The following is a 26,638-nucleotide window of genomic DNA, read 5'->3' as shown; positions in this document are numbered from 1 at the left end:
GATTTGATGGCATGAAAACCACACTCACAGAGGCAGGAAAGTAAGGAATAATTGTTAGAATAGGAAGCGGAGTTGCTTGTGGAGAGACCTTGTGACATGCGAGCAGGGCTAGGCTTGGGAGTCAGAAAGTCCTGAGTTCAAATGCTGTTCTTATCCTAACTGGCTGGCTAATTCTTTGGGGAAATTAGTGATCTCCTCTGAGCTTATTTCCTCATATGTGAAAAAAGGAATATAGCACCCATCTAGGTAGAGTTGTTGCCGGGTTTAAATGGTGATCATAAAGCATCTAGCCCAGATTTGGCTATATTATAGCTGCTTACAAAATTGTAATTATGATGTAAAAGAGAAAAACACTGGAAAAGGAGGATGTGGGCCATTTTGTTCCACCTCCAACACCTTTTATCTTTGTGACTTTGGGTAAATTATACTTTATTCTGTGCTTCATTTTCCTGGGTCTATAAAAGAGTGTAAGTACAGAACCATTGAAGGGGTGGTCATTATTAACCTACCTCAAATGATGTCTATAAATTAATATATATTGTGCTTTTCCTATGTGCAAGATCTAGCATAATAGCTAGTTATTACTATTGTTGTCTAATTGTTGTGCTTTAGAAGTTTGAATTGTAAGGCAGTGGAGAGTCACTGAGCTTTACAAGAAAGTATAGAAAAACATTTTAGTAGATAGTAATGGGGAATATTATGTAAATGGATAATATTAGGGGCAGATATTACAAAGATTACAGCATGGACATTTCTTAAAGCCAAAGTGCTTAATCAGTTGCATCTCTCAGGTTCCCGATGTTGCTTAATTTTTTAACCTCCTGTTTTGTGCTGCCCTTTGTACAAATATTTAATGTTCCTGACGCCTCTTCAGTAGCACATGTACTGTGCGTTCGTTTTGTTATTACTTGTGTATACTAGCATTCCTTTGTGAACTGAAAGCATGGAATTAGCTGTTGCCTCTATCCTACCTAGTTTTGTAGTTTGAATTGAAGCCTTCACCTCGTTAACACCTGTTCTGTCCACTATCTTAGAGAAAACTTAAATTCAGGCAGATCATTAATAAAGCAGAAAGAGTGGAGAACTTGAGATATTGGAAATTGGAACCCACTACTAGTATTGACTGATTTATGATTATCAGTTTTTGTCTCTGCCTAGTCTCATGCCACTAAAGTCTCTGAGGCAACAAAGAATAAGCAATTTTTCTCACCTTATACAAATAAAACACAGAATAAGGAATCACTAGAGAATTGGTACTGCAACCTTTCTGTGGGAATTACTGCTTATTTTTAAATTACTTAAAAGATACTGAAATTATTGTGAATAAAGAGAAAACTTCCTAATAAAACAGAGAATTAAACTTAACACCTCCCCATAATGTAAGCAGCTTGGTTAGGAACACAGCATTACAGAAACCACTTAAGAATTGATTGTACTTGCTCTTGGAGCAGAACTAGAAGCTCACCGTTTAGAAGCTGTGCACATTTCCCTATCAAACAGTACATAAAGTTTCCATATTCCTCAAAATTGGCTTCATTTGTGCCATGTGTTTGCTTGGAACTATGTCACATAAAGCAGTTCTCCCCCTCAAACTGGGCTGCTTTCATGCCGCAGTGCAAGTGTGTGATATACTGGCACCGTGTGCTAACATAGACCCATTTTTATACGATAAGAACTAGCACGGCCTAGGGAATTGGAAAGTATGTCTGAAATCCTCCCCATAGAATATGTCCCTTCCTTTAAAAACTGTCATACTGCAAGTTCAAATTGAGTTAAAGGCCATTTTACTCCTATAGGGAAATAGATTCTATTGTAATTTTTACATTCCCCAATAACAGTCTGTCCTTTGTTTATTGAAGAGAGCTTTCATGTCATAAAAATGGCATTGTTTGACAGAGAAACAGAATCATTGTTTTATTATAGAAACTTTACTCTTACAACAGCAAAAATAAATAGCTCATCTCCTAAGCTTCTGATCAATGTCTAACACCTCCTACCCCCAGCAACACTTCACTGTAAGTATATTAACACTCTATAATAGCAACTCCACTCACCTACCAAGAAATGATCTTCACAAATGATTTACAGCTAAACCAGAGCTTAAACACATAGCACCCAATCAAGGGCAGATTTTTATCTTTTCCCCAATCATATAAGTTCTGAGAAGAAATAGATTAATGATCTCTGAGACAACTGCTGAGAAAATTTACAAAGTATATTGTTTATTCTAAAGAACGAGACCTAGTTGTTAAGCACTTTTTTCCCGTATATGTACATCCAAAGGTAACTATTATACCATCTTGATGCAAATTTAGGATGTAGGTTTAATCATACCTCTCTTCTCCATTTGGATATTGTCTTGTCTGTGTGAGTGCACACAGACACATGCATGCATACACACATGCACTCTTGTTTCACACTTATTTGTAAAACTCACAAAGATTTCCAAACCATTAATATATCATTGTTTAACATGAACACATGGTTGTTCACTCTCCATGTGTATCTTCACTTTGTAGCACTCAGAATTTGGCAAAATCAGAAGGCTGAAACCTCATGGATTAAATATATTCTATATAACATATGTCTTAATTGCTGTTATTGTAAAGAAACCAGGACTAGCCAGATTTGACTAATTTCTACCTAAGGTATTTCAATTCTTATAAATAGATTCATTGCTTTAATCACACAAGAGTGGTTTATATGAATGTAATTATCTTCACTTTCTAGCTGAATAAACTGAGCCTGATTCTGTCCCTATATAGGAAACATGAATTGAACAGCTGTTCCAATTATTTTGATAATTCAAATGTTCACATCTATCAGTGGAAGACAGCAGAAGAGGATTAGGGGGCTTGAATTATTCTGTTTTATTGTGCACATGAGTGTAATCGCCTCTAGATAATCACTCATTTCTTCACTTAACTTCCCATCTACAGGTAGTATCAATAAACAGTAACATCTTTTTCTTTGCCTCAGTTTATTGATGGCTGCAGTTAGAAAGAAAAAGCAAGGTTTTGTTTCAGTACTTAAATGAGTAACATCTCCAAAATGTTTTGAAAACATAAAAAGGTTGAATACATTTTTAACAAATGTTTTGTTTGCTTTGACTTTTGATTTTTGAACAGATTAGTACAATACTCCTATATTCCTTCCCTAGAAGATTTATTTCCTAAACAAAAATATCAGGTCTAATGCATTAGTAGGTATTAAGGGCATTGAAAATTTATATTCACAAAATGTGACATCATAACATATATTAATAATTCTTATCACTGATAATCCTTTATTATCAATGTTGTATTTCTGGAGAGATTCCAATAGCTTCTCACATTCTGAAAGTCTCTGTTTATCCTTTACAGTAGGAATGTAAGAATTTAACAAAACATTATGAATGTTTACCTTTTTTCTAAACTAAAACTACAATCTCTATTTACCCTTATATAATAAAATATAACATTACAAGTGGAATCAGCAAAATGTTTAATAGTTTTCTGGCACAGTTTTTACAAGCAATGGGGTTGAATTTATGTTCGTTAAGTGCAGTGGAATTATTATATTCTCCTTAAATAAAAAGATGCATGAAGTTAAATTGAAAATGTTTTGCATGTTTTCATGACGGGACATTTAATCAAAGAGGGGATCCATGAGGCTTTTCTTGGGTTACTGCAATTTAATTTTCCATTTCTTTCTTGGAAAGGACATTGGATGCAGTTGTAGGAGGTTAATATTTCTAACATGCCACTTTTATTGTGGCATTCTTCTGCTCTCCAACCTCCAATGACTTCCCATTGCCTTCAACATGATGTCCTTATTTGGTCATCTAGTGTTCAGAGCCCTCACATTCTGACCCCAGCTTCCCCTCTCAACTTGATCACAGGCATCATAATTCTGCCAACTACACAGCTGCCCTTCCCACTCTTTCTCAACCACTCTGCTATGTTCTGACTTCTACACTTTGGTTTTAAAGCCACTCCTTTTCCTGAAAATCCTTCTCCCATTAGGTCATTATTAATTGAGTTCATCCTCCAAGTTACAGTTCATGTTCGTTCCTCTACGGCACCTTTCCTGAACCTGGTGCCATATAAAATCCTATCATCTCTCAGAATCCCATTAGCATAGAATATGTGGTCTATAGACTATTACATTTGTCATTGACATATTGTCTTCTATTATTGGGCAATCACATGTGTGAGCATGCATGGGCTGACCTGAAGGTCATCTTCCCAACTGCATTGCAAGTTCATCACAAGTTCACTGACTTCACTAGAGAGGCTCTTTTATATCATCCATGAGGTACATTCCCTACTGTGATGTACTATGCATAGAATTATTTCAATAAATATTTTCTACCTATTTGACCAATGCTTAGTTACCTGTCAACTCTATCCTCTTGTATCTGGGATTTCTAGAGTATTTGGACAGTATCGTCAGAATGCAAAATTAGGAGGAGTACGTACCAGGCAAACTATTACAAATAATGCCCTCAAATAGTTACATTTCATTATTCATGGCTTGTAATTTATCTTCTGCTTTAGTATTTTAGTTCACTTATGATTCAATTTGCTGTCTACGTTCCTATCAATAGGGACAAGAGAATTTGTCTTGATGAGTAGAAGTTAGAGGGCTTCCAAAATGATGTTATTCTAGATAGAACAACAAATCAATCCTGAAAAAATTGAGGAGTAATAATCCCCAAATATGTACGTGCATATCTCATTTTATTGGGCTTCACTTTATTGCACTTTGCAGATACTTCCTTTTTATAAATTGAAGGCTGCATGGAGCAAGTCTATCAGCACAATTTTTCCAACAGCATATGCTTGCTTTATTTCTGTGTCATGTTTTGGTAATTCACTCAATATTTCAAACATTTTTATTGTTGTTATATTTGTTACGATCCATGATCAGTGACCTTTGATGTTACTATTGTAATTGTTTTGGGATGTCATGAACCACATTCATATGAGATGGCGAACTTGGTAGGGTGCAGTGGCTCACACCTGTAATCCTCACACTTTGAGAGGCTAAGGCAGGAGGATCGTGTTAGCCTAGGAGTTTCAGACCAGCCTAGGAAACAAAGTGAGATGCTGTTTTTAAAATATATATAGAGAAAAATTAGCTGGGCATGGTGGCACATGGCTTTGGGAGCCCTGCCAGCTGCGTGGGAGGCTGACACAGGACGATCACTGAGTCCAGGAGGACAAGGAGGCAGTGAACCATGTTCATTCCACTTCACTCCAGCCAAAATGACAGAGCAATACCCTGTCTGAAAAAAAAAAAAAAAAGACAAACATTTTTTCAACTTTAATTTTAAATTACGGGAGTACATGTGTAGGTTTATTACCTGGATATATTACATGATGCTGAGGTTTTGAGTACAAATGATCCTGTCACCCAGGTACTGAGCATAGTAACCAATAGTTAGTTTTTTAACCCTTGTTTCCCCCCCTCCCCACTGTAGTAGTCCTCAGTTTCTATTGTAGCATCATTATGTCCCTGAGAATCCAATGTTTAGCATCACATGAGGACATGTTGTATTTGGTATTCTGTTTCTGCATTAATTCACTTAGAATAATGGCCTCTAGCTGCATTCATGTTGCTGCAAAGGACATGATTTTCATTTTTATGACTGCATAATATTCCATGGTGTATATGCACCATATTTTCTTTCTCCAGCCCGCCATTGATGAGCACCTAGATTGATTTCCTAGATTGATTTACCTTTGCTATTGTGAATAATGCTGAAATGATGATGAGAACACATGTGTCTTTTTAGTAGAGCAATTTGTTTTCTTTGGGCTATATACCCAGTAATGGGATCACTAGGTTAAACAATAGTTGTGTTTTAAGTTCTTTGAGGAATCTCCAAACTGTTTCACACTGGCTGAACTAATTTTCATTCCCAACAACAGTGTATCAGTGTTCCCTTTTCTCCACAGCCTCGGCAGCATCTGTCGTTTTTGTTTTTGACTTTTTACTAATAGCTAGTATGAATGGTATGAGATGGTATCTCGTTATGGTTTTGATTTGCATTTCTCTGATGACGAGTGATGTGGAGCACTTTTTCATATGTTTGTTGGCCACTTGTAAGTCTTCTTTTGAGGAGTATCTGTTTATGTCTTTTGCCCATTTTTTGATGGGGTTATTTGATTTTTACTTGTTGAATTGCTTAAGATTCCTATAGATTCTGATTATTAGACCTTTGTCAGATGTATAGTTTGCGAATATATCCTCTCATTCTGTAGACTGTCTGTTTACTCTGTTGATAGATTCTTTCCACTGTGCAGAGCTCTTTTGTTTAATTAAATTGCACTTATCAATTTTTGCTTTTGTTATAATTGCTTTTGAGGACTTTGTTATAAATTCTTTCCCAAGTCCAAAGTCCAGAATGTTATTTCCTAGGCTTTCTTATAGGATTCTTATAATTTGAGATGTAACATTTAAACCTTTAATCCATCTTGAGTTAATTTTTGTATATGGTGTAAGGAGGGGATCCAGTTGCATTCTTCTGCATATGGCTAACCAGCTATCCCAGCATCATGTCTTGAATAAAGTCTTTTTTTCCATTACTTATTTTTGTAATATGGCAAACTTAATCCATCAACATTTTGTGTGTTCAGACTACTCCACTGATCAGTCATTTCCTCATCTCTCTTCCTCTCCTTGGGCTTCCCTATTCCCTGAGACACAACAATATTGAAATTACGCCAATTAGAAACCCTACAATGTCCTCTAAGTGTTCGAGGGAAAGAAAGAGTCACATGTTTAGCACTTTAAATCAAAAGCTAGAAAGGATTAACCTTGGTGAGGAAGGCATGTCAAAAGCCAAGATAGGCTGAGAGCTAGACCTCTTGTGCCAGTTGTCCAAGTTGTGAATGCATAGGAAACTTTCTTGAAGAAAATTAGAAGTGCTACTCTGTTGAACAAGGGAATGATAAGAAAGTGTAACAGCCTTATTGCTAATATGGAGAATGTCTTAGTGGTCTGGATAGAGGATCAAAACTGTCACACCATTATCTTAAGCAAAAGGCTAATCTAAAGCAAGGACTGCAATTCTGTGAATGCTGAGAGCAGTGAGGACACTGCAGAAGAGAAGTTGGAAGCTGGCAGAGATATGTTTATGAAGCTTAAGGAATAAGCCCTCTCTATAACATTAAAGTGCAAGGTGGAGCAAAAAGGGCTGATGGAGAAGCTGCAACAAACTATCCAGATCAAGCTAACATCTAAGTTCATAAAGGTGGCAATACTAAACAACAGATTTTCAATGTAGACAAGACAGCCTTCTACTGGAAAAGGAAACAATCTAGGAGTTTCATAGCTAGAGAGAAGTCAATGCCTGGCTTCGAAAGTTCAAAAGGCAGGCTGACTCTTTTGTGAGGGGCTAATGTAACTGGTGACTTTCAACTGAAGCCAATGCTCATTTACCATTCCAAAAATACTAGGGCCCTTAAGATTCTACTCTGCCTATGCTCTATAAATCAAACAACAAAGCCTAGATGACTGCACATCTCTTACAGTATGGTTTCATGAATATTTTAAGCCCTCTGTTGAGACCTACTTCTGAAAAAAAAAAGATGTCTTTCAAAATATTACTGCTCTTTGACAATGTCCCTGGTCACCCAAGAGCCCTAGGAAGATGTCCAAAGAGATTTATTTTATTTTCATGCCTGCTAACACAACATCCATTCTGCAGTCCTTGGATCAAGAAGTCACTTCAACTTTCAAGTTTTATTATTTAAAACATACATTTCATAAAGGTATCACTGCTGTATGTGCTGAGTTCACTGATGGATCTGGATAAAGTAAACTGAAAACGGAAAGTACTCACCATTCCAGATGCCATTAAGAAAATTTGTGATTGAGGGGAGGAGGTCAAAATATCAACATTATCAGGTGTTTGGAAGTAGTTGATTCCAACCCTCATCAATGACTGTGAGTGTCCAAGACTTCAATAGAAATCACTGCAGATGTGGTAGAAATAGCATGAGAACCAGAATGAGAAGTGGAGATTGAAGGTGTGACTGAATGGTTGTATTCTCAAGGTAAAACCAGGGGATCCAGAGTTGCTACTTATGGATGAATAAAGAAAGTGGTTCCATGAGATGGACTGTACTCTTGGTGATGATACTGTGAACATTGTTGAAATGACAACAAAGAATTTACAACATTCTATAAACTTAGTTGATAAAGTAGCATCAGGGTTTGAGAAGATTGACTCAAATTTTGAAAGAAGTTTTATTATGAGTAAAATGCTATCAAACAGTATCACATGCTACAAAGAAATCATTGGTTACAAAGAAGAGCAAATTGATGCAGCAAACTTCATTGTTGCTTTATTTTAAGAAATTGCCACAGCCACCCCAACCTTCAGCAACCACCACCCTGATCAATCAGCAGCCATCGTCATTGAGCCAAGAGCCTGTACCAGCAAAAAGATTATGACTATCTGAAGGCTCAGATAATTGTTTTTTTTTTTTTTTTTTGGAAATTATTATTTTTTTTCCCATTTATTTTATTGCATTTTAGGTTTTGGGGTACATGTGAAGAACATGCAAAATTGTTGCATAGGAACAGTGTGATTTGCTGCCTTCCTCTCCATCACCTACATCTGGAGTTTCTCCCCTTGCTATCTCTCCCCAACTTCCCACCCCCCACCGTCCCTCCCCTATTTCCCCCCAACTGACCCCAGTGTGTAGTGCTCCCCTCCCTGTGACCATGTGTTCTCATTGTTCAACACCCACCTATGAGGGAGAACATGCGGTGTTTGATCTTCTGCTCTTCTGTCAGTTTGCTGAGAATGATGGTTTCCAGGTTCATCCATGTCCCTACAAAGGACCCAAACTCATCGTTTTTGATGGCTGCATAATATTCCATGGTGTATATGTGCCACATTTTCCCTATCCAGTCTATCGTCGATGGGCATTTGGGTTGGTTCCAGGTCTTTGCTATTCAGATAATTGTTATATCATTTTTAAGCAGTAAAGTATTTTTTTAATTAAGGTATGTACATTTTTTAGATACAATGCTATTGCACACTTGACAGATGATGGTAAAGTGTAAACATAACATTTAATGCACTAGGGAACCAAAACCATTCGTTTGCCTTGATTTATTGTGATATTTACTTTATTGCAGCAGTCTGGAACCAAACCCACAATATTTCCGAGGCAGTCCTATACATAGTTTCATGTCTCTTTTTCTTCTAAAATGTATGTAGGAGAAAAAATTGTATCACTTATGTTACTGGGTCATAACATCAAAAGCCTGCGAATCTGATGCACATGACAAAAACTGGTCTTAAACCTATCCCAATTATCTTTTGTTAATATGCCAAATTTATAGAACAATAGAGTTTCAGGAATTGTGAACAATGTAGAATAACTAATAGATCTAATGTTGAACAGCTAAAATTATCAGTGCCCTTTGTGTCAGTTTGGAAAGGTATTTGCAAATCATTATCAACAAATTATAGCATAAAATTCTTTTTTTCTTTTTGACTTTGAAATTGTATTTCAAGATCTGCAATTAGACCACATTATTTACTTACTGGATTGTGAAAGTGAAATGTGTTTTCACTTTTGGATGTTAAAGGTTTTATTAAATGACAAGTAAATCAATCCCACAAGTTTTGTGTGGTAGGGCTTTGAAAGGGCCATTTTAATCTTTTTTTCAACAAAGGGAAGTAATTTATTTTAAAAATAACACAGTAATAGTAGATTAATGTAATACCATTTCAAGGAAATCACCAAATTTGGTAGGTTTAAGAAGTTTGTTTGTTGTTGTTGTTGTTGTTTTTCTTTTTTCTTTTTTTGAGCTTACAATGCTCTTATTATTTTTTATATTTTTAATTTTTAAAAAATGTTACTTTATGTTCTGGGGTACATGTGCAGACCATGAAGGTTTGTTACATAGGTATACACGTGCCATGGTGGTTTGCTGCACCCACCAACCCGTCATCCAATGCATTAGGTATTTGTCCTATGCTCTCCCTTCCCTTGCCCCCACCCCTCGACAGGCCCCAGTGTGTGATGTTCCCCTCCCCGTGTCTAGGTGTTCTCATTGCTCAACTCCCACTTAGGAATGAGAATGTGCAGTGTTAGGCTTAAGAGATTTTTTAACTCGCCAAAATATCAACAAATTGAAACATTACTACAAAAAAAAGAGAGAAATAAATTTCACAGACTGACTTACTGTTTTTTGAGTTTGAATAGCTAATAATAATTTCTTAAGCAGCTGTTATATTTTTCATTTCTAAAGTTAGCCAAATGATCAGTGGTGTTTACAATACTGATAAACAGTGCTTAGAAAAGGAACATGTGTTGTACCAATTTCCACACATTTCTGATGCTAATTACTTGTTTCTTTTTTGTTTTATTTGTATATTTTTTTATTTTAAGTTTTGTGAGTACATAGTAGGTTTATATATTTATTTGGTACATGAGATGTTTTGATACAGGCATGCAATATGTAGTAAGCACATCATGTAAAATGGGGTATTCAACCCCTCAAGCATTTATTATTTATGTTCCAATCAATTATACTCTTTTAGTTACTTTAAATGTGCAATTAAATCATTATTGGCTATAGTCCCCCTGTTGTGCTATCAAATACTGGGTCTTATTCATTCTTTCTAATTAATTTTTTGTACCCATTAACTATCCCAACCCCACCCCTACCTTCCCACTACCCTTCCTGTCCTCTTCTCTCTATGTCCATGAGTTCAATTGTCTTGAATTTTAGCTTCCGCAAATAAGAACATGCAGTGTTTATTTTTCTGTGTCTGATTGATTTCACTTAACATAATGGCCTCCATTTCCAACAATGCTGTTGCAGATGACAGAATCTCATTCTTTTTTGTAGCTGAATAGTACTCCACTGTACAAAGGCACCACATTTTCTTTGTCCATTTATCTATTGATGGACACTTTGGTTGCTTCAATAGACTTCAAAATGCAGTAACAAGAGCCCTCAGTCAGTTAAGATCCAATAATAGAAGGCCTGCATATTCTCAGGGTCACCAGATTGGTATGAGGATCAGTGGTATTTAAAACTATTTTGTATAATTTAGATAAAGAAAAGCTGAAGACTAATTAAGCTTGATTCCTTCAGAAGACGGTCCTTGACCTTTACATTTCATGTGATATCTCTGCCGTATGCTCTGATAACTGTCCCTGTTTCCCCTCCCATAATACCTCAGGTTATTGTAATTGCTTTTTTATTGCCTGTCATCATTACTAGTTTGTTTTCTTTTTGAGAACAGGAATTATGTTCTCCTTCACTGCTACAGCCTCTGCATCTAGCTCAATGAGTGACACAACAGAAGCACTTAAAATATTGCTGAAACCCAATTTGGGAGATATTCTACAAAATACCTGGCCTCTGTTGGTCAAAACTATCAGTGTTATAAAGTTCAAAGAAAGGCAAATAACTATTTCAGATTAAAAGAGGCTAAAGACATATGACAATTGAAAGTAATGCATGAGGAAAGTAATGACCAGGAAATAAAAATAGAGCTATAAATTTCATTAATGGGGTAATTGTCATACTCTGAATATAGAGTATGGATAAGATTGTGATCTAAAGCCATGTTAAATTTCCTGACTTTGAAATTGAGCTGAAGTTATTTAAGAGAATGTCTTTGCTATTAAGAAATAAAACGTAAAGTATTTAAGGGTAAAGGGGCATGATATCTGTAAATTATTCTCAAATGATTCAGAAAAATTATACATATAAAATATTAGATATATAGGTATCTATACACAGAGAGAGAGAATAGTAAAATGATAAATGTTTAAAAATAATGTGACAAAATGTTGGCAAATGGTGAATCTGGGTAAGGGGTACCCGGGAGTTCTTTATCTTGAAAATATTCTGCAAGTTTGAAGTTATATAAAGTAAAATGCATTTTAAAGAGTATTTGTTCAGTGAATAAAGAACAAGAAAGGATAATTGCAGTCAGAAGATGTTTATGAAGTTGATTATGAAGATTGTTAAGAAATTATCAATGAAGGTGCTGAAAGAACATTCAGAAAAGAAGTAGGGAAGGTTAGTCAAGTAGGAAAATATCCAAACCAGTATAAAATGTAAATGAGAAGTGAGGAAGTAAGTGGAAGACAATAAGGATGGTTTTTGATTTGTCCACCCTATTTGGAGAGGCAGCTGAATGCAAGAATAGAAGCCAAAATGAAGGTGTTCAGTGAGATGGTTGAAAGCTAGACAAATTACTAGCATCCTCACCAGCAAAACTCTTTCAGTTACTAGAAAGGCTACAATTTGGTACCTCCCTGACTTCCATGCTTATTTTTTTCAACACATAAAATGGTTCTATAAACTCTTTTACCTCTGATTTCTTAATATTAATTTTTTTTAAGTTGTAAATAAAATAGCATCAGTTCTACCTTGTTACATTTCAGCTTAATTCATGTTTATTTACTGAAATTGCAACTTTTGAAACTCACCATTGGCATTTATGCTGTGTAGATTGTTGATTTTTATAGAAAAATTTAAAAATATGACGTTTGATTTTTAAAGTATTTTCTTAGACATACAAGCACTGTTTTTTTATTTGAGTATTATTTAGGTGGAATTCCATTTTAATGAATACAATAACAAATTGTAATTTTGTCTTAAAGCCTAAAATGCCCTGGTTAGAATATGCATGGTTTCACTGTTTAACTTCCTATTTCATTGGGTTGCCATTTATAGGCACTTCACTCAACTCTGGGGGTGCTTAGTAAGATTAAAGACTTCTGATTCACTTTGTGTTTGAATTTTTTTTTCTTCCATCTTTACTCAGCTAGTGGAATCTATGATGAATTCTCATCTCCCAGGGGTAAGCTGTTTTTAGTAAAGCCCAGTAGCTGACTTATGACTCCTTAGAAATAGCATTGATTCCTTCCTTCTCCTGTGTTTTGTTTCTTCTAGAATGGTAGAATCCATGTAGACATGATCAGTTATCATGCTTAGGTACTGGTAAGCATGTAACGGTTTTAGTTTTGTTCACTTATTTGTATAACAAATATCTGGGATCATACTGGAGAAATAAATAAGCACAATTAGCATTCTACTTGTTTTGTATGACTAAAGCTAGGTTGAGAAAATAGAAAAGGACCAAAGGTCATATGAGAATTAAGATAATACTAGGAACAGTATGTTTGAGAGGGTAACATCTGGTAAAAGTAGCAGACTGGGGGCAGAGAACAGAATTTTGTAGATGGATGTTTTGGAGTCAAGTAGTTTGAGTAATGATCAGATCTAAGGTATTTTATCATGTGTGGGTGACTCGAAGGAATAGAGATGAAAGTCACTTTATTTAAGAAGCTCTGGAATTATAAAACTAAGTTGTGAAGTCAAAGAAATTATAGTAGCAAATAATAGAACACATTGAAAAGGAAACCAAATGAAAAGAAAAACAATAGTTACTCTCACCATATACTTGTGTTTTTTTATTGGCAAGAAATTATTTTAACCACTGTTTTTATAATATTTTAATGAAAAAAATACTGAAGCATATGCTATATTAAATCCTTCTCTTTATTTCTAGAAAGGGAATCAAAGGAGAAAATTCCCATTCTGCTATACTGAAAGACCACTAAGTAAAGAGCCTATTAGTGTATGATAAATCCCATACATTATTATTTTACAGCTTCTTTTTTGAAAAGAATGTTTGTATGTGTTGACCAAAGAGTAGGATAAAAGGTTGAAATTTCATTTTGGAATATTTCATAAATGCATAGTTGTATTGCAGTTGTGAATCTCCTTCGATTTTTAAGGAGGCTGCTTCAAAGGATGTCATTAATAACCTTCTCAGGTGCTTACAAAGCATGTGTCTGTCAGCAGAATTAGGGAATCACCCAACTAGAGAACAGGTTTCACAATACCCTGAGACCTATTTTGTTCATTAGAGAGGAAAATGGCTTGTTTTGAGTCTAAGTTGACATGCTTGCTAATTTCAGCAGTAAAAGCTGTTCATTATGGTCAGGTTTAATTTAGAGCCTGTTAAGGTTCAGATTAAATTTGATCAAATTACTTTTACAGCATACTTCTTAAATGAACTTTGAAATCCTAAAAGAAGGAAAAAAGTGCAGCAAACATTGAGGAATGTACCTAAAACTGATAAGCAAAAAAATCTGGCTAATTAGGGTGAATGAATATTAAATCAAAGAAGAAGAGCCTGATAATCTTTGTTATATTAAAAAATTTAAGTATCAAAAAGCACAGTTTTTCATTTAAGTTCCAGACTATACTGAATATATTTCTCCACTGCCACATGCATAGTGCCTAATGCTTAGAAATATTAAATGAATGGATGAGTAAATGAATTTATGTATTTTACTAGCTCTGTGTATTCAAAGTTCTTTGTTAACTTTGAGGTGAAAATTTGACTTCATCTGAGGTTTCTGGGTAAGTCCATTTTAAAAATTCTATTGAACATATTCGGACATCTTAGAGTAAGCAATTCCAAAGCAACCTTTCAGCTGCCCATGTCACAGATGACCAGAGTTTCACATTCCAACACCGGAAAACAGCTTATTTCATAAAATCTATATGCTACTCTATGGTTCCTGCTTTAAAATGTGTTCAGTACTCTCCTACTAACTTATGCCACTTACTTCAATAGCTGTCTTTGGCAATTTGTTCCATATTTCAAACACTCTTTTGTATAAAGAAACCATAAAAGTTAGAAGCCTGAAAATTGGATTTTTCTTCTGAGTAATCACAGCCTACAAATGTGGAAAATTTGTTAAAAGTTAGCCCCTCCAATTTTTCAATACAGAGAGGAGAAAGTGCCTAAAGTAGATGTGCAATGTTTGGATAAGTTATTTTCATTATTTTAATATTACCAGAAGAAGTTGAGTTTAAATCACAAAGCCTGTTTCCCTACCTCTTTCCAAAAGAAGCACCACAGAATAATCAAAAATTGGCCTTTCCCAAACCAAAAATCATTAGAAAATCAGCAGGAGTCAAAGGACATGATAGATAACTAAGTTTTGAATAAGTTTCATGTACAATACTATCTACAACTTTCATCTCTTCACCTTCTTTGACCTCATGTGGTAGAACATCATATTTAAAATTATACAAACTTGCTGGCTTGTTTACTAGTATGGTTATTATAAGAGAAAAATGAGAAAATGTGGATAAAACATCTGTCACGTATTGCTTATAAACAGTAAATATTACTTTTATTTTCCCCAATTAAAATAAAATTTACTGAGTTTTAGAACCAGAACTAGTCAGATGCCTTTTGTTTTTTCATACATTTCTTTTTTTTTTTTTTTAAATCTTTACATTCCTTTATTGGAGCAAGATTCTTGATCGGTATACAGTGATGTATTTACTAAACAGAGACCTGTGCAGAAATTACATACTATCCATTTAGATAGGTTGTTACACTTTTGCCTATTGATGGAATAGTTCCATTTATCAAGTTTTATACATCAAAAAGCTTTTGAATTTCACCAGACTGTCCATTAATTCACCTCTGAAAAAGTGGCATTTAATTTCAGCTACTATTATTTTATAGCATTAAAAAGCTTATGCATTAGGGTGCTTCTCCGCACAATGGCATTGAGCAGACAGAGCTGGGTCTTAGGGGTTTTGGTCCTTAAATGTAGAGACCAAGATGTCAGAGACAATAGATAGACACTGAAGAAAGGGAAGAATTTCTTAATGATCTTACATTACTACCTATAAATTAAAAATTATTGGTTTTATTCTATTTGTATTTTTATTTAAAATAGGGCTATATTAAAGTCATTTATAACACAGGAAAAAACGAATACTAACATCTAATCTGATGCTTTCCAAACTTGCCTAAATCATAAAAGTTAATTAGATAATTTATTTAAAATGCAAGATTCCCAGCTCTTTCCATTACAAATTCATTACTTCTGGAGTGAGGCAAAAAGGTTTAGTGATTCTTATGGACAGGCAGCTTAGGAGAAAGGCTGATTACCTCACCTACTTCACCTTTTTGTTTTACAGATGAGGAATCTCAGGTAAAATGAGGTTAAATAAGTAATATCTCTTAAATCAGTTCTGTGTTCTTTCTGTTTTTAAAATAAATATATCTTATTTTTCACATCAGACAGAATGATATTATAAGTATAAATGGCTTTCTGTCTTTTAAATACACTGTCATAATTCAGAATAACATTTCTTACTCAAGGCACTCATGCAGTGGTTTAAGTAATACCAAGTACTCTGGAATGACTCCATCTGAGCCTTTAAATGAAGAAAATCTTTTTTAAGTACAACAATTGTACTTTAAATAAAGAAAATCTTCTTTATTTAAAGGCTCAGATGAAAAGATTTTCATCTGAAATATTTTTGGTATCTAAGAATGAAGCATATTTCCTGTTAAATTTTCTATAAGCCCTCACACAGTAACACCTTTTTTATTTCTAAAAGTGTTTTGGCTGGTTTTACCATTGTACTTTACTTTGTATTATGGAAAAGGAATACACAACGCTGAAGAACCCCATACTAAGCGACATTTGTTCTTACAGGCAACACTGCAGGATTTGGAACAGAGACGCCCCCAATTGGAAGAACTCATTACTGCTGCCCAAAATTTGAAAAACAAGACCAGCAATCAAGAGGCTAGAACAATCATTACGGATCGAAGTAAGTTTTTTTTTTAACAAGCATGGGACATTCAAAGCAAGATGCATGACAAGATTCAATAAGAACTTAAGTTCCTGTACCCCTTCACATTTATAAAAATAATGTGAAATAATTGCAAATGATAACAATTGTACTGAGATTTTCACTCCATAATGTTATCTTTTAATAACCGAATGTAATTCCATTAATAGGAGAAATCCATTTTTTAATCACTTCAGGGCTTATATAGTTGCAAAGCATGGAGTGATGGGTGTGGTGACCACAGTGTGGCAGAACATTTGTACTTTAGTTGTCATCTATCAGGGTTGGCATCCATGAAGATGCCAGTTTCTCCCTCATATCCTTGGTTGTTGGTCCAAGCAGGCAGTGGCTTCTTCCTGGGGCATCTTTCATTCCCATCTGCAGTGACTTTCTTTTTTTTTTTTTCCATTTATTTATTTTATTGCATTTTAGGTTTTGGGGTACATGTGAAGAACATGCAAAATTGTTGCATATGTACACACATGGCAGTGTGATTTGCTGCCTTCCTCCCCATCACCTACATCTGGCATTTCTCCCCTTGCTATCTCTCCCCAGCTCCCCACCCCTCAACGTCCCTCCCCTATTTCCCCCCAACTGACCGCAGTGTGTAGTGCTCCCCTCCCTGTGTCCATGTGTTCTCATTGTTCAACACCCGCCTATGAGTGAGAACATGCGATCTTTCTGCTACTTTGATGCCCCCATCGTGTAATATCAAAAATCACTGTACTGTACCTTATGCCATACTAGGGTGGGCAGGAACTTTGGTAAGACCCATCTGACTAGGCTCTGTGCATACTCTTTTCTTCTGACTTACATTCCTATGCATTTAATGGGCAGAGTGATTTGTAGTAATTGTGCATTGTGTCAGTAGGTTTCCATGGGATCAGGAAGAGGAATAGAGGAAGGAGTAGGGGAAATTCACCATCCAATTTCCCTCAGAGATTCTCCTCAGAAGTGAGGTCCAGGTCAGCTCAGCTTTCAAATTCTCTCAGATTTCTCTGGGTTTCCTCACTTCCACCTTCCTTCCCTCCAGGGACACACATATTGGTATTAAATTTTCGAGCTTCCCCCACAATATGCCCTCGTTTCCCTTCCCACAACTCGGGGAATCCTTTGTAGTGCAGGAAGGAGGAAAACCTTCCTTCAACCATCTTTTTCTCTCTTTGAAATCTTCTGTCTTTTACCAAGCCTAGACTTTTGAAACTTGGAAACCATGAGCGTCTATATCTTCATAATTTATATTCTGCTATGGTAACCCTTCCCTAAGGAAATGACTAGTTGTCAACATATTGGGGGAAGTGAAAGAGTAAAATGTTAATATTTTAAAGTATTATTAGTCATACTTCCACATATTGGGTAAATACTTATTGATAATAGCTAGAATTTATTGAGTACCTCATAAGCATTAGATGTTGTGTGTATGTGTATGCATTTCTGTATGTATATGTGTGTGTGTGCAAAATCTTTATAGAATCCTAGGAGCTATATTTTATAATCCCCATTTTATAGATGAGAAAACAGATTCCAAGAATAGTTTATCAAATTGCTGAAGCTTACAAAACAAGCAAAGAACAGAGCTTGGAATTTGCAAATGTCTCTTTCTGGCTTGAAAGTCTGCACTCTTTCTAGTATATTTACCATTTCCCATCTTGTTTTGTTGCTTTTGTTAAGGACCTTAATCATTAGACTAAGGCTAAATATTTCTTTTGTCTGTAATTATGTATGTTTTGATTCACTTCCTTTAGATATGTCTTCTTTTAGTTGTAGTGATTGTTAATTAAATTAGGCTGTTACTGGTTTTGAAAGTTTATCTCTTTATTGTTGCTTAAACAATGAATGTGGATGTATGCTAATGTATTATTTCAGTAAAACTAGCCACTATAACAGGTAATCTCCCAAATCTTGGAGGCTCACTACAGTAGAAATTTACTTATTTTAATGTGGTCCAAAATAATCTGCCCTCTGTGAAGTCATTCAGGAGCCCAAGCTCCTTCCATCTTTTGTGTCCAGAGCATAAGATGCATATGCATTTAATGGGAAGATGAAGAATGAATATGACTCATAAAAATTTGTCATGACCCATGCCTGGAAGAGGCGTGTGTTAATTTTGTTCATATTCTGTTGGATGGAACTTGTCACATGGTCACACCTGACTGCGAGGGAGGTAGGGAAATAGCGTCCACTGGTGAGCCTAGGAAGAAGAACAGATTTGGCAAGAAACTATTCAACCTCTGCATAACTAATTTGAACAAGGAAGAATGCACTTGTATTCTATGAGTTTGTGTAAATTATAGGATGTCATATCTATAACTAGCAAGGCAAGAGCAAATTGCTTTGTAACGATCAACATAGATAGCTGTACCATTACTGGACCATTCCTCCACCATACTGGAACTTTGAGGGTTCCCCAAAAGGTTGAAACACACTGACCCAAAATAGTGACTCTCAGTGAGTGATTTACTCAGTATGAGACCGAATTCCCATTACACGGGTAAGTGATCAGTTTCCTTCTTGAGAAATATAGAAATTTTGCAATGACGTTTATGCAAATCTGAACATACTATATAGAGAGTCATTTGTTATTTTACAAATGAAAAATAACTTCAATACTTTTCCCTTAGAAGAAAATAACATGAATGTATCATACAGTGTTTGTTCAACATTATCTGAATATTTTCCATTTTCCCCTGCATTCTTTTTAGATTGCGTTGAATTTTTCATAATAGAGATTAAAATTGAAGGACCAGAGGGCAAGTTTGTACCTCTCTGCCAATAGTCAGTGATTTGAATAGTTCTTCTTTTCTAAGCTTTTGTCTTTTAGGAATGAATACCTTTATGAATATTTGCAGAATAATGGAAAGACTCTAATCCAAATGATCCAAGAAAGCACTTTCTTAAAAGCAAGTGTCTGTTGAGACGTGGCATATTGCTTATTAAGAGCCTAAGCTGGAATCTTAGTTCCAAATATGCCTGGAGCCTCTAAATGCTGGTACCAGGATAATTCTGGCAAGATATGTTTATCTAAGCCATGTCATTTGCAGGCCCGCTATACTTCAGTTTCTCTCTCCATTTAAAGTCTATGGAATGAGATGGAAATTCAATACTTATAAAGTTTCAATCGTGTTCAAAATAGAATTTTTTTAGTAAAGATTTGGTTTTCAGGGAAAGGACAGAAATAAAATACTTGCTCATAAAATTGTATTTTCTCATTTGTTGATATTGGTCTTCTTTTTTATTGCCATGAAACTTCTAGAAATACTTACAAAGAAATCAGCTAAATAAAAAATAGTTAATATATGTATGTAATACTATATTGAAACATTTTTCTTTCTTTGGTAAATCCCATTTCATAACTGAACAGTTGGGAAAATCTATACATAGTTATTGAAGTTTATCAAGAGAAGTTCAGTACAAAGCTATTTCTGTCTACGAGAAATAGTCATGGTAAACTTCAAATAACTGGGTGTGCAAACCACTACCATGTTTTACTATATGAAACTATTTCTATGGTATCTGTTGTATTCCGATAATTATATTGATGGAAATCATGCAGTAATAATCTAGGTAAGAGAAAACAATTTTATCTAAATGAGATCAAATGAAAATTTCTCCCTTTTTCTAATGTTCAAGTTGCTCGTTTTTCTTTAACTCTTTGGTTTCTAAATTTGTCAATCATTCCTGGTAATTTTCTTTGGCAAAAGGGCCGGGTCAGAGGACCAAAAGCAGTAAGATCAGAAGAATTTATATGTGCTTCCTTGGAGACATCTGAATTATATGAAATTCTTGTTCACATCCATTAATACTGCAAAGTATAGTACCATAATATCTTGCATAGCATAGCAGTGAAGAGGATTTGGAAACAAAGAACTGCTTCCTTTTATCATTCTGTTTATTTCACAAATAATATTGGTGAATGTGGTTCCTGTAACATTTGGATTTAAGAGCCTTGTTTTTGTAGCTTCTCCCTCCATAACCCCCACCACTACAATTTTAGGGCTATGCAGCAATAGCATGCATTACTTTAGAAGTCAGGCTGCCTAGACTGGCTACTTGTTAGCTTTGTGACTTTGAAAAAATGACTAATCTCAGTAAAATATCTGCCCTTAGTTTTCTTCTCTGTAAAATAGGCTCACTTATATCTATCTCATGGGTTGGAATAGTTAGATGAAATAATCAAGGTAGAACGCTTATGTCAGAGCCATAGTAAAAACTCAAAGAATGTTAGCATTTGTTATTTGAACTATAATCTATTTGGGTGGTTTGAGTGCTTAGTGCAAAACACTTAATAAGCTTTTTGGTAGCTGTTTAGCTATCTCACCCCTCCCACCACCCCAAAAAGGAGAGACTTAAAAGGCAAAAAGGAGGAGGTTGCTTTGGAAAAGATGGAATAAGATATTTAAATAGAATTAAACAAATATTTGGGAAAGCCTTTTTGTGGGAAATACTGCAAAATCTTCACTATTCTCTATAAATTTAGTAGGTAGATATTACTATTCCCATTTGAGAGACAGAAAACTGAGACTCGGAGAGCCTAGATAACTTGTCTAGGGTCTTAGAAAGATGGCAAGTGAGAAAGAAGAATTTAAGTCCATGTCTTTCTGATTTAAAAGCCCAAGGCACATCAAATGGAAAAGTCTAGTTAGTCAAAAAAAATAGGAAGAAATATTTATCTGAGAACTTAAAATATTAGGAGTGACCTCAGGTTAGTATAGTCTGGATATATTTTTTTGCTGCTCCTATTTATAGTTTGGACTTCTATGTATTTAAGTGTCTAAAGGATTGTCTTTTACATGTGTTGTAGATGTATTGACTAGTGGACCCCAGTGATCTATTAGCCATGCGAACTTGGCCACGTTAATTCTCTTTCCTAAGCTGTGGTTCCCTCATCTGTCATGTGGGGTTAATAATAGTACTTATGCTAGTAGGGTGATTAAGAAAGTAAAATTACTGCTTGTTTCTGAAGTAAATATGAGGCACATATTAGACGCTCATTAAGTGGTACATATTTTTGTGATAAGATGGATTTGGTACAGAGGGAATTAGAGATGGGAGAATATGAAGGTGTATAATGTGGCCTTTTATTAGCAAAACCAAGGGAAGGACTTTTGAAACAGAATGCCAAGTTTTAAGAGGAAGCTGTTTATTTTGGAATTATTTTTCAGCTAAGGATTTTTCAACCCAGTCCAGAATTCTTAGAGAAATTTAGTGATAGCTTATAAATTTTAAGAAAATGAATTCACATTATATTGCATAAAGAACTGGTATACAGGGCCATAGAAGGGAGAATGTTCTTCTGTATGAGAATAAAAATTCTCTCGCATGATTTTTGAATTGACTGACAGTTTTATAGCAGCTTTGTCAACCCATCATTCATTGCTGCAACCAAATGTGTGAAATCCTTCATGGCAAAATAAAAAGGCTCTGTTGTTCTCCACATTTTTATGAAATCTCTATTGCTAATGAAATGCCAGCCAGTATCTTCCTCTCAGGTGTTGTCTATTAGAGAGTTGCTTGTTTTAGAAGAAGTGGAGTCAACCATATAAATTTCCTTTTTTTGACATCTAGCACCTGCTGTCAACCTGTTATAGCTACAAGCAGCTCTCAAAATTTACATCCACTAGGATGCTGCTGGCAACTAACGAGTTCAGTTCATTTCAGCAAACATTTGAATGCTTACTCTGTGCTATCTAATATCAGAGATGGTAGAGGTGATACAGGAAAAAAGTAAGATTCAGCCTTGGTCTTTAAAGAGCTCACAACCAAATGTGGGTATTTGGACAAGTATATTTAGGCAAGGCAATCTGGGAAGAGTGCTTCAGTAAAGCAGTATTACAAAATGTTGAGAGAGAACAAGAGGAGGAGAGATTGGTTTTAAATGAGTGCTTCCTGGAATGCTTCTAGGAGGCAGCTGAATTTGACCTGATCATGAATAAGAAGACTTTGAAAAGCAGAAGGAAGCTGGAGAGGAAAGGCTATTTCAGGAAGTGAGGACAGGAGAATACATAATTAGACCTGTTAATACTGGTGTGGAAGATGAATATCAGCATAGGAGAGTGTGTGTGTGCGTGCACATGCATGCAAGCACACACACACACACACACACACACACGCACACTGTGGAGGATAAGGGAGTAAATGAAGTCAGTAAGACCAGTTACAAGGCAAGAGAGCCCAAGCTGGAGCAGTGGCCATGGAGTAAAAAGTAAGAAGTGAAATTAAGACATGAGGTGGAGCTAGAATTAACAGGATTTTGACATTGATTACATGTAGAAAACTGATGGTCTAGGAGAAGGCCTGCCTCAAAGCATTGGAGATTGAATTCTTTGAAAGATTAATGTCATAACCGTCATAACCAGAGACAAACTCAGGACAAGGAGTTGATTATGGGAGATAAAGTAATGTGCTTAACATGAAGCTAGATGACCATACTGAGATGTTAAAGAAATTGTTGAAAACAGAGAGATTTCAGGAGTGACATTACTTCTGGACACCAATTTGTAAGTTACCTGGAGTGGCTGAGCTTACACAGAGAGAGGATACCTTGTCCAAAGAACAGTGAACCGAGAAAAAAGCCTAGAGGTTGTTTTACATTTAAGGAATTTGAGAAGAGGTAGCACTACCCACGCCCCACACAGCCCCCAACCCTGCCAATTTACAATATAGGTGCATTTAGACACACACCAAATAATGATTTTTTTTTTTTTTTTGAGACAGAGTCCCGCTCTGTCACCCAAGCTGGAGTGCAGTGGTGCCATCTTCAGTCACTGCAACCTTCACCTCCCAGATTCAAGTGATCCTCTTGCCTCAGACTCCCAAGTAGCTGGGATTATAGGCTCCCACCACCGTGCCCAGATAAATTTTTGTATTTTCAGTACAGACGGGGTTTCGCCATGTTGGCCAGGCTTGTCTCAAACTCCTGACCATAGGTTATCCACCCTCCTTGGCCTTCCAAAGTGCTGGGATTACAGGACTGAGCCACTGTGCCCAGCCTGAATAATGAATTCATAGGTCCTACACTGTGTTCTTTTCTATTTCTGCTGCTGTATAACCATTCAAGTAATACAAGTTTCACCCTGGTTCTTAATGATGCTATGAGCAAAGTGTAGAAATTGTTTAGCTGACGGTTAAAGATTGTGTTTAGGTAGATCAGGTTTCTGATGCAGCCGTCAGTATACCAGGGAAAGTAGCCATTAGTATTTGCCTTGTAGGTCTAATGAACTCTTTAGCTTTTTATTTTTTATATGTTTAAGCTACTCTGCAAATTCTTATGGAAGAATAAAGATACCGAAAGACAATCTTATGAAAAATTTTAATCAGAATTGAAATACAGGCTGGCCGCAGTGGCTCACTCCTATAATCCCAGCACTTTGGGTGGCCAAGGCGGATGGATTACCTGAGGTCAGGAGTTCGAAACCAGCCTGGCCAACATGATGAAACCCCGTTTCTACTAAAATTACAAAAAAAATTAGCCAGGCATGGTAACAGGTGCCTGTAATCCCAGCTACTCAAGAGGCTGAGGCAGGAAAATCGCTTGAACCCAGGAGGAGAAGTTTGTGCTAAGCTGAGATCACGCCGTTGCACTCCAGCCTAGGCAACAAGAGTAAAACTCTGTCTCAAAAAAAAAAAAAAAAAAAAAAAAAAAAAGGGAAAAAGAAAAGGAAAGAAGGAAGGCAGGCCGGCAACAAACTTTTTCTATCAAATAAATTTTGGAGCACAAACACCATAAATTACATAATATCTGTCCCATATCCTTTAGCAAAACAGGATTGTTAAAATTCTTGCGGCTAAATATTATGTGGTAAAGTTCTTCCTGTTGAATAATTAAGTGGATTAAAATACCATGTTTCCTTTCTGTCCTTAGAAATATATTGTGCATTAATCAGTCCTTCTGCTTGAGAACATTTATCTAGGTTATTATCACCTGAAAATTCACAGTCCAATATTTCACCTGTATGATCAATTTCACCACTATCATTAGAACTTAGAATGCTGCTTTCTGTCTCTTTGCCTCTATTCTGTTGTATCTAATAATTAGGATATATAAATATATATATATAGAGAGAGCGAGATTGGTAATAATACTGATAATATAATATTTATATTTATATACACACACATACAGAGAGAAAAAGAGAGGTTGATTTTAAGGTATTATTAACTCATATATTGTAGAGGCTGAAAAGTCAAAACTCTGTAGGACAGCCTGGCAGGAGAGAGACCTAGGGAAGAGTTGATGTTGCAATCTTGAGTCCAAATGCAATCTGAAAGCAGAATTCCTTACTTTTCTGGGGACTAGAATCTTTTCTCTTAAGGAGTTCAAAATTGATTGGAGGAGACCCAACCACATTATGGAGGGTAATCTGCTTTACTTAGAGTCTACTGATTGAAATGTTAATCACATCTAAAAAATACCTTCACAACAACAACTAGATTGGTGTTTGACCAAACAACTGGGAACCATACCCTAGTCAAGTTAACACATAAAATTAACCATCATCAACTATCATCATTAGGTTCATAATGTCAGATGTTTCTTCCTACATAAATCTCATAGTTCTTTTATTTTTTAGTAGTACTTAGTTATTAAGGTACCTGGAAATATACATTAAATAATAGAAATGGTCTTTAATATCTTAATGAATTTCAGAGTTCTGTCAGAGTAATTATAACTTGTATACAAAAATTACGTATAAAAATAAGTGTATGTTTTTTCTTCCCATAAGTTGTGTTAAATTAGTGCTAATTACCTATCATGAAATGAATGTTTTTCATTATTCAGTAATGTATTTCATTTTTTAGTTGTATAAGAGGATTATATCAAAATATATTTGAATAGGATTTAAAATCCAAATTACCTGTTATGATTATATTTAATTATAAATCTTTCAAGTGAGTTTATAATAGGAAAATTATTTTTTATTAAAGTGATGTACCATAATTATGAACACAAATAGTGTTTTCTAGTAATTGCTTGTGTTTTCGTTATGTTTCTTTTTAAGGGGAAAGATCTGAGTTCACAAATGTTTACCTCATGCACTTTGAAAATTAAACATAATAAACATAACTATTAATAAACCAATTAAAGAAAGTACTTTTCCTTCCTTTTTTATGATAAAGATGATTATCAATAAATAAAGAATTTTATACTTAGACAAAGTGAGCTAATAAGACAAATACAAAGAGATGTGCCCAGAAAGAGATGGTCTACATGTTTATAGGCTAGCATTTTTACCTTATGATCTACTGGGGAATGGCAACTAAAGTCTTGAATTTCTTTCATATTTTGGCACCTGTGGACATAAATAGGAATATAACTCCCCGGTAGCATCATGCAGTTTAGACAAAACTAAGCCAAGGTTTAAACATGTGCCATGGACTGTTCCTAAAAAATGCTCTTGGCTCTCAAGTTCTAGAAGATTGTAGGAGTTATTATTTTGTACCTACTACTTCTTACTTTACCAAAATTTACTTATACATAATTTGAAGCAACAGAACAAACTGCTTGCTACCTGTCTTTATTCTGTTGCACTTCTCTTAAGTAAAACATTTAAAAAGTAAGTAGGAAGGATTAATAGATTGTGACCTTTTTACCTGAAAAGGGGAAAGCTGAGCTTGTTCTACTTTTGTGAGGAAAGAGTTTGAATAGTTACCTGTTACTGTAAAACAATCAATCACCCAAAACTTAGTGCCCTGAAGTAGCAATAATCATTTATTATCACTCATAGCTTCTGTAGGTCAGGGTTCATGCATTACTTGATTGAGTGGTTCTGTCTCAAGATCACTCATAAGGTTGCAGTCAGATATCAATGGGGCTGTAGTCATATGATAGCTTGATTGGGACTGAAGGATTCACTTTCATAGGGAGTTACTTGTCTAGTTTGTGAGTTGGTGCTGTCTACTTTGTTTCTCTCTAATGAGTTCCTCCATGGGACTACTTGAGTATTCTTATAACTTGGTGGCTGGCTTACCTCAGCACAAGCAATCC

The 26,638-nt window shown here is 35.3% G+C and overlaps 1 protein-coding gene across 13 annotated transcripts in view; it reads left to right on the top strand.

Moving 5' to 3' along the window:
* Window positions 1–26,638, top strand: part of DMD (dystrophin) — a 2,282,798-nt gene that overhangs the window by 1,631,453 nt on the left and 624,707 nt on the right. For all 13 annotated transcript variants that reach the window (XM_032285804.1, XM_032285805.1, XM_032285797.1 and 10 more), the window contains one exon: window positions 16,515–16,632. In XM_032285804.1, the coding sequence (XP_032141695.1) occupies window positions 16,515–16,632 (118 nt within the window). The remainder of the gene's footprint in view (window positions 1–16,514; window positions 16,633–26,638) is intronic.

This window comes from Sapajus apella, unplaced genomic scaffold, assembly GCF_009761245.1.
Source record: "Sapajus apella isolate SASKATOON/1434 unplaced genomic scaffold, GSC_monkey_1.0 scaffold17, whole genome shotgun sequence".
NCBI lineage: Eukaryota > Metazoa > Chordata > Mammalia > Primates > Cebidae > Sapajus > Sapajus apella.
Note: the sequence above shows the minus strand (reverse complement) of the source record. Positions and strands in the feature narration are given on the sequence as shown.